This window comes from Nannobrachium achirus (assembly GCF_963921795.1).
Source record: "Nannobrachium achirus genome assembly, chromosome: 23".
NCBI lineage: Eukaryota > Metazoa > Chordata > Actinopteri > Myctophiformes > Myctophidae > Nannobrachium > Nannobrachium achirus.
The window spans coordinates 2,171,245-2,189,155 of NC_137830.1; the positions used below are offsets into that span (position 1 = coordinate 2,171,245).

Sequence of the window (17,911 nt, forward strand, 5' to 3'; positions counted from 1 at the left end):
CACTTCACTGGCATTTCGCCTACTAAAATCTCATTCCTGGTGACGCCAGTGTAAGTGTGTTTAAAGATAGAATGACTACTTTACATTCATATCTTGTGGCTAATCCTTTCTTTGACTTTTGCCATAAACTCAGGAATTGCCATGTCGGAGATATCTAAGGTTAAGGCTTCCTGGGTGAAGGCAAGATGGACAGAGCAGTGGAAGGCAGCAGAACCGTCCAGGCTTCACCAATTCATCAAGGATCTCACATATGTTCCTGACCAGCACCTCCCCCATAAGGAGTGGACAACCCTCAATCACCTGAGGACAGGTGTGGGACGTTTCAGTGCAGCACAGGATCCATCACAGACTGTGGAGCATGTCATGACCAGCTGCCCTATATACCAGCCACTGAATGGTGATCGTGGACGAGAATGATCATGACCTAGACAATGACACACTCGACTGGATTGCTGCAACGGAGTGTAAGGACATACAACAGAAAAATAACTGGATGATGTGCCATCCCAATAGACAAACTCTCTCTCTCTCTCTCCCCTGTGGTTGGCTAAAAAAACACCCACAAGCACAGCGGACCCAGATTGATGAATGCAACATGAATGAACACTGGATTCCAGAAAACCTATGCCCTAAAACAGTTTTGTTCAAAAAAAATCAAGATTTTGATGCACCTCTTACACAATTTATGTTTTTGGACATTTTTTATCCTTTATTTTGTTCTGTTAGCAGTCTGTGGAGCATTATGGGAATATCTCTTTTTGCATTTCAAGTGTTTTTTAAATGTACTGTATGTACACTTGCACATTTGATCTGTTTGCCTTCATGCTGCTGCTATCTTTATTTATATTGTATTTTATTATCTTGTTTATTTTTGTAATAAACGTTGTCAAATATACAGTATATTGTCTATTTCATCCAAAATGTATTTTAGGTGTTTCAATAATTAACACAGTTCATGTCAAACACTGTTTTAGTCTACCATTAAAATCTTCCTAGGAGCAAGGTTGAGCCCACTTGGATCCCACGTTTATCCCCTATGGTTACCGCATAGAATTGCCTAGGTGGGGCCCAACCAGGGCCCATGTAGAACCCACCTAGGGCCCACACAGGCTAGCCCAAGCGGCTCCCACCTGGGTCCCATATACATTTGCCGAGGTGGGGCCCACCCAGGACCCATGCAGAACCCACCCAGAGCCCACGTGGGCTAGCCCAAGTGGTTCCCACTTGGGTCCCATATAAATTTGCCGATGTGGGGCCCACCCAGGGCCCCTGCAGAACCCACGTTGATCCCACGTGGGCTAGCCCAAGTGGTTCCCACTTGGGTCCCATATAAATTTGCCGAGGTGGGGCCCACCCAGGACCCATGTAGAACCCACGTTGAGCCCACGTGGGCTAGCCCAAGTGGTTCCCACCTGGGTCCCATATAAATTAGCCGAGGTGGGGCCCACCCAGAGCCCATATAGAACCCACACAGAGCCCACGTGGGCTAACCCACGAGGGACCCTTGTGGAAACCACGGACATTCCCACATAGAACCCACGTGGGCTAGCCCAGGCGGTTCCCACATGGGTCCCATATAAATTTGCCGAAGTGGGGCCCACCCAGCGCCCATGTAGAACCCACGTTGAGCCCACGTGGGCTAGCCCAAGTGGTTCCCACCTGGGTCCCATATAAATTAGCCGAGGTGGGGCCGACCCAGGGCCCATGTAGAACCCATACAGAGCCCACGTGGGCTAACCCACGAGGGACCCTTGTGGAAACCGCGGACATTCCCACATGGGGCCCATGTAGGGAAGCCCACCCTGTACCCATGCGGGACCCATGTGGGCGTGCTGGCTGGGTTCATGTACTGTATATAGTGTCAAAATGTGTGTAAATACTTAAAACATTTGCACTTAAAACATACTTAAAACATTTGCACACACACACACACACACACACACACACACACACACACACACACACACACACACACACACACACACACACACACACACACACATATACGCACACACACACACACACACACACACACACACACACACACACACACACACACACACACACACACACGTTCAATATTTTTCAAAACGTTTCAAAAACAGCAGATCTACAAGCTCTCAGCGCAGCACCAAGTGATGGCCTGTGATCTTGTAGATCTGCTATTTTTAACCCATTTAGAGCTGAGGCTGAATCTACAAATCACCTCAGATCTCCAAAACTCTTACTTTTCAGGATTGAAATTCAAAAGTATCAGATCTACAAGCTCTAAATGCCTCACTTCACACCATGTTTGGAGCTTGTAGATCTGATACTTTAGGTACTTCTGTGTGAGGCTATAGTATGATCCAGTACACTAGGGGGCGCTAACTTAGGAAAAACACCAACAGTTATAAAATGGAGAAAAGAGTTTTCTGACATTCCTTGTTGCTAAATATGAAGATCTAATCTAAAATGACACGGATGTTTTATAGCTCTAAATGTGTTAAATAGCCAAGGTGTAAAATATGGATAAAGTGGTTCAAATGAGTGATGCTGTATTAAACATTTTGCTGGGGACCCCCTGGAACCCCCAAAGGACCCCTGGGGGTCCACAGACCACACTTTGAGAAGCATCAACCACTTTAACCCTTCATCGACCGGTGTCTCCCAGGGCTCTATACCCTCCACACTCCAAAAATAGCCGATCTACAAGCTCACAACACGTCGCAGCACGATGCGTTGTGAGCGTGTAAATCTGCTATATTTCCAATGAATGTTCACATATTAAGACATTAAATGGTTAATGGTTCAAATCTTTGAGGAACCATGTGCAGATGTGAGCTTGTAGATCTGATATTTGGGTGGACGGACAGATCTCAGATCTTAATGGATTAACTTAATTTAAGCCTTTTTTCAAATAGTGAAAATAGCAGATCTACAAGCTCACAACGCGTCGCACTGCAGCGTGTTGTGAGCTTGTAGATCGGCTATTTTCACTATATTTAAACAGTTCTGTTTTAATGCATTTATTTTGGGGGAAATGTTCTTTCAATACAACAATGCATTGATTAAAAAGTACTGTAGTTGTAATTTGTACTTTTTAACACTCAAGTATTTACTTGATTAAATACTTTGTCCACCACTGGTTGTCAGGACAGGAAAATGTCCAAATATGGAATAAATTCCTCCTCAAGACATTTCCTCACTAAGACTGGCTTTACATTAGCAGATAAGCGGGTGTGATGGAATCTGGTATCATTAAACACTACAGGATAAATGTTTAAGATTATCTGACCAGATAATCTGGTAGCATTAAACACTACAGGATAAATGTTTAATATTCTCTGACCAGATAATCTGGTAGCATTAAACACTACAGGATAAATGTTTAAGATTATCTGACCAGATAATCTGGTAGCATTAAACACTACAGGATAAATGTTTAAGATTATCTGACCAGATAATCTAAACAAGCTCACACTAGCAGATGTGAAAAGTCAGGGGCTCCGCAGGCTACAGGATTCTATCCAGATTGAGTCGGCTCGAACACAGCAATAATAAATAATAATATAATGAATACAAAATGTCACAGGGCTGTTCTGAAAGCTTGGCCTTGCAACACACACACACACGCACACGCACGCACACGCACACGCACACGCACACGCACACACACACACACACACACACACACACACACACACACACACACACACACACAACACATTAATGTTATCCACTCAACACACCATCGCCTCGCGCAAAAAACACTTCAATGGAATTTGTGTCCCATTTAGATGATAATGAGTTCAGTTTGACACGTTTCATGTTCATCCATGGATCTGTTCAACTCTGTGACTTTTCCATCTCCACTGCTAAACTAGTAGTCAACACTTCTCTGCTGCTGCGTCTTGCTTCTCATGGTGATTTATTATTCGTATGACTGTAGCGCAACCAGACTATCGTGGGCCCAACTGAAGAAAACTGTTCAAAACAGAGTCCGATGGTGGGGTGTGATTGCGGCACTATTGCTCCATCAAGGAGCCTACAGGAATAAGTCAAGTAAGTCAATGACTGTAGCGCGCAGAACACAACGTGTCCCTCTGTGCCACATTGCAGGGCTTGTAGATCAGGGTTCTGTAGGAAATGGGCGTGTACGTTGACTTGCAAGAGCACACCGAGGCCTGTGCTGGTCCCATTCTGTGACTGGTAGCGATTATTTCTGCTGTTTCTGGTTGATATAAAACAAACCTGCTCCCGTTGAGTTTTAATTCCCATCCTAATCATGATACAACCTAATGGATGGACGGACGGTATGAAAAGTGTGTCTGTGTATGTGTGTGTGAGAGAGAGAGAGAAAGGGAGGGAGAGGGAGAGATAGAGAAAGAAAAAGAGAGAGAGTTCTGTCACTCAGATACTACGATCAGACTCAGATCAGCAGCTGTCGGCACCAATAGTTTCTTGTGTCCGAAACAGCGGCGCTCTTTCTCTCTGTCCCCCACTGATGTTCAATATAAAAAATGATTGAAAGGATTCGGGCTGACCCTGATCGTCCTGTGAGCCACTCGGCTGGGCTCAGATTGGATCTGTGAACCCTCACACTAGAAGACGACATTTATGCCCGATAATCGACCCCGTTTCAGACGCAGGCAGCCTGATTGTTAGGAGGGTCATTAAATGCCCCGATTATCTGCTAGTGTGCGGCTACCTTACTGTGTTTGTAAAGAAGTCTAGTAAAACATTTCATTTAATAAATTCCTTCTCAAGACATTTCCTCACTAATGTGTTTGTAAAGATGTTTAGTAACACATTTCATTTAATAAATTCCTTCTCAAGACGTTTCCTCACTAATGTGTTTGTAAAGATGTCTAGTAACACATTTCAAAAGGTTGAAACTCCCCTAGGGCAGCGGGAACAGACTCTACTTGTCACAAAGCCTTGTTTTGTGTGAGAATCTCTATTTGTGGGAGCGTGTCAAATTAAAAAGTATCTTTCGGATGCCCCCCGAGCGCCTTCCTAGGAAGGTCCTCGATGCACGTCCCACTGGGAGGAGACCCCGTGGCAGACCAAAGACCAGATGGAAGGATTATATCTCCAAACTGGCTTGGGAACGCCTCGGTATACTCCCTGAGGGAGTGGAGGAAGTTGCTCAGGATAAGGAACTCTGGAAATCCCAGTTGGAACTGTTACCCCTACGACCCGATTCCGGATAAGCGGTTGAAGATCAATGGATGGATGGATAAAATGTCAATGTGACAGACAGACAGGCAGGCAGGCAGGCAGGCAGGCAGGCAGGCAGGCAGGCAGGCAGACAGACAGACAGACAGACAGACAGACAGACAGACAGACAGACAGACAGACAGACAGACAGATACTCACAGAGTTGAGGTTTAATCCAGTCTTCTCCTGAATGATTCACACTGTAGGAAATAGAGCAACAATGAATCAATGTCTGACTGTCTATCACACTGGCTGCGTCCGAAATCCACCCTATTCCCTACTATAGTGTACTAAAAGGGAGCTCCGTCATTTTGAACTAGTGTCCGAATGTAGAGCATTTTTGTACCCTAATATAGTGGACTCAATTATCCTGCAATGCATCTGGGTTTGTTGTGTCATTATTCAAGCCCTACCGCCCCACAATGCAACCTCGCGCTTTGAGCATGCACTATGCACACGCACACTGCAGCATGCACTTTGCACACGCACACTGCAGGCACTTCTCTGGGCAGGAGGCAACGAACGTAGCCAGCCGTAGCCACCTGTTGCTGAGCAAACGCAGCAGAGCCACCCGTAGCAGAACCACCGGATAAAGAAAACAACTCGTACAAATGTCCACAGCCTTGTCACCAGAGAACAAATGATGAAAAAAGCTATAAAGTTGTTTATGAAGAGAATAGACGAGGATAGACACTGGAGGCTTTTTTTTTTTTTTTACATAATCATGATAATAATATTTTATTTAAATGTGCAAGAATAACCTATTTTATCACAAATATGTCTGCATGTGAGACAAATGAATGTGGCACAAACATATTATACATTCATTCACCCTCATGTTGGTATGTTATTCACAATCAACAAGCATTGGGGAGTTGATCTACATGCTCACAACACATCCCTTCGCGCCGTGTTGAGAGCTTGTAGATCGGCTATTATTTATTGCTCCAACAAGCCAGTACTGTGTTAGCCTGACGTTGCTCATACTAATTCCTCACTGCGTGTTACCACCAGGGGGTGGTGTTGTGCAATCTGGTTTATTAACCAGGCAAGTACAGTGTCTCCACTAGCTGACATAGTTCTGTTCCTTTCACTATGACACTGAACTGGTAAAAACACTGTTTTGTTTTAGTGTCCAAACCTCTTGGAATGACCTCCAGCTCACACTAAAGATCTGTTCTCCTAGAACAGTGGTTCTCAACCTGTGGGTCGGGACCCCCAAATTATTTTGGGGGGTCCCCAGATGATTAACTTAATGTGCAACATTGTTTTCTCACACAACAGTAAACAAACCAGCATAAAGTTTAAGTGTATAGAGTGTATCTGCACGTTTCTAAAGTGACAATTTAAAGACTTTTTAATACCTTAAATTGCTTAAAATGACAGATTAAACATTGGCCAAATTGTGAAAATAGCTGATCTACATGCTCACAACGCCTCGCAACGAGCAAGCAGATCGGCTATTTTCACAATAGAACCGTGTTATACAAAATGTAATGCCTCAACTCTTAGTGCTCGTCAGGGTGGGGGGGGGGGGGGGGTCCCCAGTTAAAATATGATTATTTTGGGGGTCCCCAGTTAAAATATGATTATTTTGGGGTCCCCAGTTAAAATATGATTATTTTGGGCGTCGCGGCCTGAAAAGGTTGAGAACCACTGTCCTAGAACACGGTGGGCATCATTTATTTACAGAGTTCCATACTGACTTTGATAAAGTGAGCCAAAGGCTGAAACTTGAAACTCACACATTTTTTTAAATTGAATTATATATAAATAAATAAAGAGTGAAGCCCCCTCCCACCTGGCCAGCCAGTTCAACACTGCACTAACCAACATGGACACAGTCCAAGTCTACTCACTTCAGAGTCTCCAGTTCAACATTGTAAGGAAACACTGCACTAACCAACATGGACACAGTCCAAGTCTACTCACTTCAGAGTCTCCAGTGCAGCAGAGAGCTTCTTCAGACCAGAGCCTCCTAAGTGGCTGAAGTTCAAGTCCAGCTGTTTCAGATGGGAGGGGTTGAAGGTCAGAGCTGAAGCCAGAGAAGAACAGCCTTCCTCTGTGAGCCCACAGCCCGACAACCTGCAGAGAAATCCATATTTAACAACGTGCTGTTGATGTTCAAGTAGAGATCCACACAGAGAGAAAACACCAGTGGTGTAAAGTAACTAAGTACTTTTACTTAAGTACTGTACTTAAGTACAATTTTGAGGTATCTGTACTTTCCAATTTCTAATACTTTTACCACTACATCTCGGATCCAAATATTGTACTTTTACTTCGCTACATTTTTTGAAAACCTTAGCTACTAGTTATTTTGCAGTTATACATGATAATATATAAAAAACATATATTAACCACTTTAGCCTTATTTTATCCCTTGGCTATTTGAAAATAGCCGATCTACAAGCTCACAACGCGTCGCGATGCGATGCTTTGTGAGCAAAAAACGCTCCCTTATCATTGAAATGCATTGGCGGAACGCGGATTCCACTCTCATAGGTATTTTGATCTGAGGGCACCCTAACGGAGTATTTCTATATTGATGTATTGATACTTTTACTTAAGTATAAAATGTGAGTACTTTTTACAACAGTGGAAAACACACTATTTTTTCACTATTTTTTTTTTTACCTCAGGATCTGCAGTCTACACTCTTCACTCTTCAGTAGAGCAGAGAGTTGCTCCACTTGTGATTCCTGCAGGCAGTTGAAACTGATGTCCAATTCTCTCAAATGGGAAAGATTAGAGCTGAGAGCTGAGAGCAGGATGTCAAATCCTGTCTGTGTGAAGTTACAGCCAGCAAGTCTGTAATTAAAGATTACATATCTGGATTGATTATCAGAGTTTTGGAGGAGGGACCAAAGAGATGGAAAGAACAGGCAGGCAGGAATAATGTGAAGTAAATCATGGTCATCTTCCAACAGGAAGCTAACTGACAGGAAACAGGAAGCAGCAAGTTAACAACAGATGATCCAGCAAACTGACTGAGAGGACAGACAGACAGACAGACAGACAGACAGACAGACAGACAGACAGACAGACAGACAGACAGACAGACAGACAGAGTAGTTACCAGGTATACAGAAGTAGATGGTAATCAAATATAGTTATTAAAAAGTATGCATAATATATAAATACCTTACATCGCTTCGTGTTATTATTTGTACTAGAAGCTGGGCCGCCCTTCGGGCGGCCCAGCGTCTAGTCGGCGACCTGGCCAACTCGGGAACGATGTAAATAGAGAATGAATGCCCCGCCCTTTAATGCAAACCCCATTATACCTGTTGTCATAGGACCTGTTTTGACCATCTGTTTGCCTGTGTCCATTTATGCCCATATATGGAGATATCTGTATCTGTCTGTCTGTCGGCGTCCATTTTATGTCCATATATGGAGATCACTGCAGATATAGTTCTGGGTCCATTTTATGCCCATATGCCCATATATGGAGATATCTGTCTATTTGCGTCCATTTTATGCCTGCCCCACCCTTTAATGCAAACCCCAATATACCTGTTGTCATAGGACCCGTTTTGACCATCTGTTAGCCTTTGTCCCCACCCTTTAATGCAAACCCCAATATACCTGTTGTCATAGGACCCGTTTTGACCATCTGTTTGCCTTCTGTTAGCCTTTGTCCCCACCCTTTAATGCAAACCCCAATATACCTGTTGTCATGTTGTCATACTGGGTCCATTTTATGCCCATATGCCCATATATGGAGATATCTGTCTATTTGCGTCCATTTTATGCCTGCCCCACCCTTTAATGCAAACCCCAATATACCTGTTGTCATAGGACCCGTTTTGACCATCTGTTAGCCTTTGTCCCCACCCTTTAATGCAAACCCCAATATACCTGTTGTCATAGGACCCGTTTTGACCATCTGTTTGCCTTCTGTTAGCCTTTGTCCCCACCCTTTAATGCAAACCCCAATATACCTGTTGTCATGTTGTCATAGGACCCGTTTTGACCATCTGTTTGCCTTCTGTTAGCCTTTGTCCCCACCCTTTAATGCAAACCCCAATATATGGAGATCTCTGCACACACAGTACCGGTTGCGGAAAACTCTGATGTCAGACATCAGCTCCGCATTCGGGGATTCATTTTATGCCCATATCTGGAGAACGCGCGTGCCGGTGGGAAGAACGGTTCTCGAGATTCACATACATACATACACATTCACAGAGATTTTTTGTTGACTCCTGGCGTACGTGATGTCAGAGCCTTTTATGAAGTGACGTCACAATGAGTCAGCGATTGTGCCGATTTCCTCAGGAACAACAATGCCCATATGCCCATATATGGAGATATCTGTCTATTTGCGTCCATTTTATGCCTGCCCCACCCTTTAATGCAAACCCCAATATACCTGTTGTCATAGGACCCGTTTTGACCATCTGTTAGCCTTTGTCCCCACCCTTTAATGCAAACCCCAATATACCTGTTGTCATAGGACCCGTTTTGACCATCTGTTTGCCTTCTGTTAGCCTTTGTCCCCACCCTTTAATGCAAACCCCAATATACCTGTTGTCATGTTGTCATAGGACCCGTTTTGACCATCTGTTTGCCTTCTGTTAGCCTTTGTCCCCACCCTTTAATGCAAACCCCAATATATGGAGATCTCTGCACACACAGTACCGGTTGCGGAAAACTCTGATGTCAGACATCAGCTCCGCATTCGGGGATTCATTTTATGCCCATATCTGGAGAACGCGCGTGCCGGTGGGAAGAACGGTTCTCGAGATTCACATACATACATACACATTCACAGAGATTTTTTGTTGACTCCTGGCGTACGTGATGTCAGAGCCTTTTATGAAGTGACGTCACAATGAGTCAGCGATTGTGCCGATTTCCTCAGGAACAACAATCAGCTCCGCGTAAGGAGATTCCGAACGTTTCGCGCTGCTTCGGGAAAACCGCATGCCGAGTCGGGCCGAGGCCCGGCACTGCACTCCGCGCCGCAGCGGGGAACGCGCGTGCCGAATCTGAAGCCGGTGGGACGAACGGTTCTCGAGATACGCGGATTACAAACAAACAGACAGACAGACAGAGATTTGTCGCATTTATAGATAGACTAGAGGGCGGCCCAGCGTCTAGTCGGCGACCTGGCCAACTCGGAACAATGTAAATAGGGAATGAATGCCCCGCCCTTTAATGCAAACCCCATTATACCTGTTTTCATAGGACCCGTTTTGACCATTTGTCTGCCTGTGTCCATTTATGCCCATATATGGAGATATCTGTATCTGTCTGTCTGTCGGTGTCCATTTTATGTCCATATATGGAGATCACTGCAGTTATAGTTCTGGGTCCATTTTATGCCCATATATGCCCATATATGGAGATATCTGTCTATCTGTGTCCATTTTATGCCCATATATGGAGATCTCTGTATCTGTCTGTCTGTGTCCCTTTTATGCCCGTATATGGAGATCTTTGTGATTCTGCATCCATTGTATGCCCATATATGCCATATATGGAGATATCTGTTTATCTGCGTCCATTTTATGCCCATATATGAGATTTCTGTCGCTTTTTCAAACAGATGGTCAAAACGGGTCCTATGACAACAGGTATAATGGGGTTTGCATTAAAGGGGGAACCGGCACTGTGTCTGCAACACAGTCGGTGGCACAGACAGATACAGAGATCTCCATAATGGGAATAAAGGGACACAGACAAACAGATGGAGGAGGAGACAAACTTAATGCAAACCCCATTATACCTGTTGTCATAGGACCCGTTTTGACCATCTGTTTGCCTGTGTCCATTTATGCCCATATATGGAGATATCTGTATCTGTCTGTCTGCGTCCACTTTATGCCCATATATGGAGATCTTTGACCATCTGTTTGCCTGTGTCCATTTATGCCCATATATGGAGATATCTGTATTTGTCTGTCTGCATCCATTTTATGCCCATATATGGAGATCTATGCAGACACAGTGCCAGTTCCGGAAAATCCTGATGTCAGACATCAGAATCCGAACCTTTCGTGCTGGTTCCAGAAAATCGTGTATCGGGTCGGGTCGGGTCGAGGCCGAGCACTGCACTACCTGCTGCGGTGGGGAACGCACGTGCCGAATTTGAAATAGGGAATGAATGCCCCACCCTTTAATGCAAACCCCATGAATGCCCCACCCTTTAATGCAAACCCCAATATACCTGTCATAGGACCCGTTTTGACCATCTGTTTGTCTTTGTCCACTTATGCCCATATATGAAGATCTCTGCACACACAGTACCGGTTGCAGAAAACTCTGATGTCAGACTTTATGCCCATATCTGGAGAATGCGCGTGCCGGTGGGAAGAAGGGTTCTCGAGATACGCGGATTACATACATAGGCTACATACACATTCACAGAGATTTTGTGTTGACTCCTGGCGTACGTGATGTCAGAGCCTTTTATGAAGTGATGTCACAATGAGTCAGCGATTGTGCCGATTTCCTCAGGAACAGCCTGATGTTAACAATCAGCTCCGCGTAAGGAGATTCCGAACGTTTCGCGCCGCTTCGGGAAAACCGCATGCCGAGTCGGGCCGAGGCCCGGCACTGCACTCCGCGCCGCGGCGGGGAACGCGCGTGCCGAATCTGAAGCCGGTGGGACGAACGGTTCTCGAGATACGCGGATTACAAACAAACAAACAGACAGACAGACAGACAGAGATTTGTCGCATTTATAGATAGATTAGTGTTTCTAGTCAGTGTGGATTACCATGATATCAACCTTATTGACTAAATGAAACAGACAACAGACTGCTGGTGCTGGTGGGCTGGGGAACCAGCAAACCTTCCAGTCTGTGTTTACACCAGTTTGACACTCAATGATTGTGTAAGTGGACGTGATAATTCCCTAGCAGCCATGATGGATCACATATTGTATTTACTGTAGCGTATCATTGTGATGTGATGCCAGAGTGAGGACTAACCAACACCAACTCTGACCGTATCATGATTCTACCATGATGTCAACTTAATGCACACTCCTCTTATTAGAATCAAACAATACATAATAAAACAGAACTAATCTAAATAATGCTGGTTAATTAATCTGACCTCAGTATCTCCAGTTCACAATGTGGACTCTTTAATCCAGCAGAGATGAGTTCCATGGATGAATCCTTCACGTTGTTATAACTGAGATCCAATTCTCTGAGATGTGAAGGATTAGAGCTGAGAGCTGAAGACACAATCTCATATTCTGGCTCCCAGAGTTGACAGCCAACAAGTCTGTAAATGTAGAATATGTAAAAACAGAGATGTTCAAGGAGAAAGAAAATCCAACATCATGAAAAAGAAAAAAAATCATTCAACCCCAAATATGAATGCCAACGAATCACATGAATCACATGGTGAGGGTTGTATCAACGCAGCCCCAGAAGCATTTCCACTGAAACCAGGAGGAACACTAATGTGAACATTTGAACTGTTTATTAATGTGTGCGTCTTAAATGGTTATTTTATGTTCACAGGAGTTTTGTCATTCTAGGGTCAAGACCACTTGACCTTTGGTGTTGTCAATGTTTTGAGGGTCATCAAATAAAACAATGATTTAACGTCCAGATAAATAATCTAATATATTATATAATATATTCTAATGTAACTCTTTAAATGCCAATAACGACTATACTTCTTAATTGACGCACGCACGCACGCACGCACGCACGCACGCACGCACACGCACACGCACACACACACGCACACACACACAAACCATGTTAGACGGTGGTTTTTGTATACATTTTGTACAAATCACATAAGTGTTTGGTGAGAGGAGCTACTGCAGTGGTCCTCAACCGACCCCCAAAATAATCATATTTTAACTGGGGACCCCCCCCCCACCCCCCACCCTGATGAGCACTAAGAGTTGAGGCATTACATTTTGTACAACAGTTCTATTGTGAGCACGTTGTGAGCATGTAGATCTGCTATTTTCACTATTTTTTTGCCTCTAATATTTGACAATTTGGCCAATGTTTAATTTGTCATTTTAGAGGTATTAAAAAGTCCTTAAATTGTCACTTTAGAAATGTGCAGATACCCTCTAGTCTATACACTTAAACTCTGTTGGTTTGGTTATGGCCTTTCCTCTTTGAGGTGATGAACAGGATGAATTTTGGCCCCACTTATCGCAAACTAGTAGAACTATTGTATAGGCACCCCATGGCCCAAATTCAAACAAATAAGGACATATCCTCTCGGATATCTTTGTCGCGCTCAACTAGGCAGGGATGCGGGCTTTCTCCTCTGCTGTTCGCGCTAGCTATAGAACCATTAGCAGTGGCAATTAGAACACACCCCCTAATTAAAGGAATGCAAATAGGTGGGGCCACTCACACAATTTCACTGTATGCGGACGATGTTCTACTTTACCTGACAGACCCTGTGGTATCAATCCCTGCATTATTAGAAACACTAAAAGAATATGGTGCTGTATCAGGATATAAGATAAATCTCACCAAAAGCGTGGTGATGCCATTGAATGTAGCAGGGGAAAGCATCCCAAGAAGCATTATCCCTTTTAAATGGGACACGGTGATAACATACCTAGGTCTCCAGATACCCAATAACCGTGCTAAAGTGTTTTCCTTGAACTACACCCCACTACTAAGAAAGATTGAAGAGGAACTCAACAGGTGGATGGGTCTCCCACTGTCTTTAATAGGTAGAATTAACTGCATCAAGATGACTATACTTCCTAGACTGTTATACCTATTCCAGATGTTACCAATAGGGATACCAAAGATATTTTGTAAACATTTAAACTCGTGCTTGTCCAGATTTATTTGGAAGAAAAAGCCACCTAGAATAAAGTTGAAAGTCCTTCAGGGCCAACCCCGGGAAGGGGGTCTAAAGCTCCCCAACCTACAATCTTATTACTGGGCAGCGCAATCGAGAGCAGTATGGGCCTGGCAGGTGTAGTGGGTGTATCTTACTGTGGTGTGTATCTGCTATCAATTGGTTCCGCCTGGCGAGATCGGCGTTCTCGTTGTTCAATTGCTAATGCCTTTCTGGCCCACACAGACACGTTGCTTCACCGTTACGTCATTATAAAGTGACGTGCAGTCTAACAACAGCAGCAGCTCGTGTGTCTGTCTGTACATTATTTCATTCACTTTATTTCCCCCTTTCAGGTAGGCCAATAGTAAAGTTGTCATGGTATCAGCATCAGAGTAATTGTGTGGAACATAAAACGTTTTATGAATGCTACAGTATTCAGCTTTGTGGGACAATATTATTGCTTTGTTGTACTGGTTGCTAATCTAAGCTAAGCTAGCTGTAGGCTATGATTACAGAGTGCCAAGTGTGTATGTGGGGTTTGATTAATACAAAATAGTTAAGAATACTTTTAACTACAGTATTTACAGTACTACAGTATTTGATATTATGTCATTTGGAGGGGGAGTTTTGTGAATAATGACATGATGTTTACAAGAATAGTTATAATTATAACAGAAATGCCTTATTGATAATGTGTGATTTATTGAATGCTTTTGTTGTGTTATTGAAGTTACTATTTGCTGAGTCATTATAAAGTGACGTGCAGTCTAACAACAGCAGCAGCTCGTGTGTCTGTCTGTACATTATTTCATTCACTTTATTTCCCCCTTTCAGGGGTTTAACATATTGGAGGCACTGCTCATGATCGTTAGCAGTGAGGACACATCCAAGAAATTGGAGCAGCCCTTATATGCTGGCCATCTCTAAAACCAACAACAACCCAGGCAGCAAGGAGTGACAAGCAGCTACGGAGGAGGTGCACTGGTATTGAGGGTGGAGTGCGTGCAACCCAGGGTCAGATTGGACACGACTGGGGCAGCTACGTCCATTCATCAGGTGACATCCCCATTAATATTGCTTTATTCACTCCTGTTGCTATAATGGCACACCCAAATTCAGAGATCGATGATCTGCAAATGGAAATTCAAGGAACACTGTATACCTTAACAAGGGACAATCTCATTGAGCTGTGCAGTTTCTTGAAAATAACAGAAGATGTCAAGGACAAAAATCGCAAAGCAATTGTGTTGTACATTATCCAACGCCTAGAAAAGGACTTAGAAGAGGCAGGGTCAGAGGAGGAGGATGGTGGTATGGCGTTACTCCTACACCTAAAAGAGACAATAGAGAGCTTCAAGTTGCAAAATGAACAGAGCCAGACTGTGGAGGAGAGTAACAAGGGAGAATGTGAAAAGCTCCAAAGAGAAATGGAGGCATTGCAGCTTTCACTGCAGGAAAAACAGAGAGAAATCGACAGCCTAGCTCACAAAAAGGTAGCAACCAAACATGACCTAAACTATACTGCTCTCCAAAACACTGCACCACAGACTGCCTTGGCATGGCGCAAAGAGTTCAAGATAGCGGGCCAAATAGGGGAGCCAGGACAGAAGGAAAAGCTTAATTTCTCCAGTTTGGCTCACCAAATAGAGAACGGATTGAGAAATGGCTATTCTGAGGCTGAGGTAGTGGATGCTGTTATCCGTGCCATTGCACCAGGCCTGCAGCTGCGCAGTTATCTAGAAGGAAAATTTGGGATCACGCTACCTACTCTACGTAGAATTCTTAGGTCACACTATATGGAGAGAGGTGCGACAGAACTATACAAACAACTGACATCAGAGGTTCAGAGTCCCAAAGAGACATCCCAGACTTTCCTTATGCGAGCATTAGATCTGAGACAGAAGATACTGTTTGCGTCTCAAGAGGCGGAATCCGGACTTAAGTATGACCCAGCCCTTGTTCAGAGCATGTTTATGCACACTGTGCTGACCGGCTTGCAGAATGATAGTGTTAGAGCTGATCTACAGCCATATCTGATACAGACAACCACCTCAGATGAGGTACTTCTTGAGAAGCTTAACACAGCATGTGCTAACGAGGAAGAGAGACAGAGCAAAAAGAAGCAGAGCATGCCCCCACGCAACGCCACTGTCCATTTAGCTCAGACCAGTGATGCCGTTCCTGAAAAGAAGTGCTCTGTACAGCAAATCACAAGCACGAACACATCTAAACTGCCCACTGAATTACTATCTGAGCTCAAAGAAATTCGCTCAGACATGCTACTTCTCAAAAACCTTAGTGCTGAGGTCTCACAAATAAGAGAATCCATTCAACCCAAGCAAGGCCACACACCAAGTAGAGAACAGGAAGCCCCACCGGGTCATTTCCAGCCAGCAGGACCCCCACAAGGATACTGGTCACCACCTCAAGGCCGGGGACAGGGGAGAGAGCATGCACAGCCATCTATGTTCCCACCAGGGCAGTATTACTCACCATCGCCATCACAGGGTGTTGCACCAGGTTATTACCATCCTTCTGGCCCACCACAAGAGTACTGGCCACCAGCTCATGGTCAAAGACAGGTGAGGGAGGCCACCCAAGTTCAGCAGGGATTTTCACCACAGCGGCAGTATCAAGCTTCCAGCCGCCCACGCCCCAGAAGGTGCTTTAACTGTCAGCAAAATGGGTCAGAAGGATATTGTGACCACTGCTACAGGTGTGGGAGCAGTGAGCATTTCTCGGCTGGTTGCAGGGTGAGGGGGGCAAGAGAAACCCATTTAAACGACGAGCGGTTGCCCCCGCGGGACAGGGAGTAACCAACAGTGTCGTTAGGTCCCAGTGCTGTGGGAGATGTGGAACAGATGGGGAGGGGCGCCCCCTAAAACTGTGCTCATCATGCAAAGAAACAACGTACTGCTCGAAGACATGCCAAATTGAACATTGGTCTGAACACCGAAAAGCCTGCAAAGGACGCACAGACAGAAAACAACCATCAGGCAATAAGCCACCATCTCAGGTGAGACAACAAATAACTGCCCTAGTAGGACGACAGTGCTTAGTGGAGTGTTACCTACAAAACCAGAGGAGACAGGCTTTGTGGGACACCGGTTCCCAGGTCTGTATAATTGATGAACAGTGGAAGAATGAATACCTACCTGATGTGCCATTAAGAGATATTTCGGAGGCTGTTGATGCTCCAGAAACACTGCGACTCTCTGCAGCAAATGGCATCGATATGCCGTATATTGGGTGGGTCGAAGTGACGTTCAAAATTGCTTCAGAAGCTGCTGATGTGCAAGACTTAGTTATACCTGTGCTTGTGACCAAAGGTACACACCTGCCCCACCCCATCATTGGCTTCAATGTAATTGAACAAATTGTCAACAGTAGTGAACTGAAACAGTCAAATGAGTTATCTGCGGGGAGGCTATGTCAGACAGTGAGCACAGCCTTTCCAAGTCTGAATAACCAAGAAGTACAAGCCTTCATAGACTTGGTGACACAGGAACAAACCTGTGACTACAGGGTGAGAACTACTAGAGAAAAAGTGACTGTTCCAAAGCACACTGCAGTTCCAGTCCATTGCAGGGTGGAAACAACGCCTTTTGGAGAAGACACCACACTCTTGTTTGAGCCTGATGTCAATCCCACATGGGGGGAAGGACTTGAATTCTGTGAGACGCTGTTAAAGCTCAAGAACGGTGCTTCACCATATGTCACCATTGACGTGCAAAATGCTACAGACCACGATATTGTGTTGAGCGGTCGAACTGTGATAGGCACCGTGCAACCTGTAAGGGGTATCTATCCAGCCACCATGCTAGGAGACACACTCCCACCCGCGACAGTCAATCACATTCAGGCACAGGATTTATGTGAGAACACAAGCCCTGTGGAGTTATGGGACCCTCCA

The 17,911-nt window shown here is 44.6% G+C and overlaps 1 protein-coding gene across 1 annotated transcript in view; it reads right to left on the reverse strand.

Moving 5' to 3' along the window:
- LOC308308489 (neoverrucotoxin subunit beta-like) overlaps positions 1–17,229 on the reverse strand; it is a gene marked incomplete at its 5' end in the record, with an annotated part of 21,724 nt that extends 4,495 nt beyond the window's left edge. The window contains 4 exons of the mRNA XM_080753903.1: positions 5,362–5,402; positions 7,135–7,287; positions 7,840–7,933; positions 17,154–17,229. Of these exons, the coding sequence (XP_080610029.1) occupies positions 5,362–5,402; positions 7,135–7,287; positions 7,840–7,933; positions 17,154–17,229 (364 nt within the window). The remainder of the gene's footprint in view (positions 1–5,361; positions 5,403–7,134; positions 7,288–7,839; positions 7,934–17,153) is intronic.
- Positions 17,230–17,911: the final 682 nt, after the last annotated feature.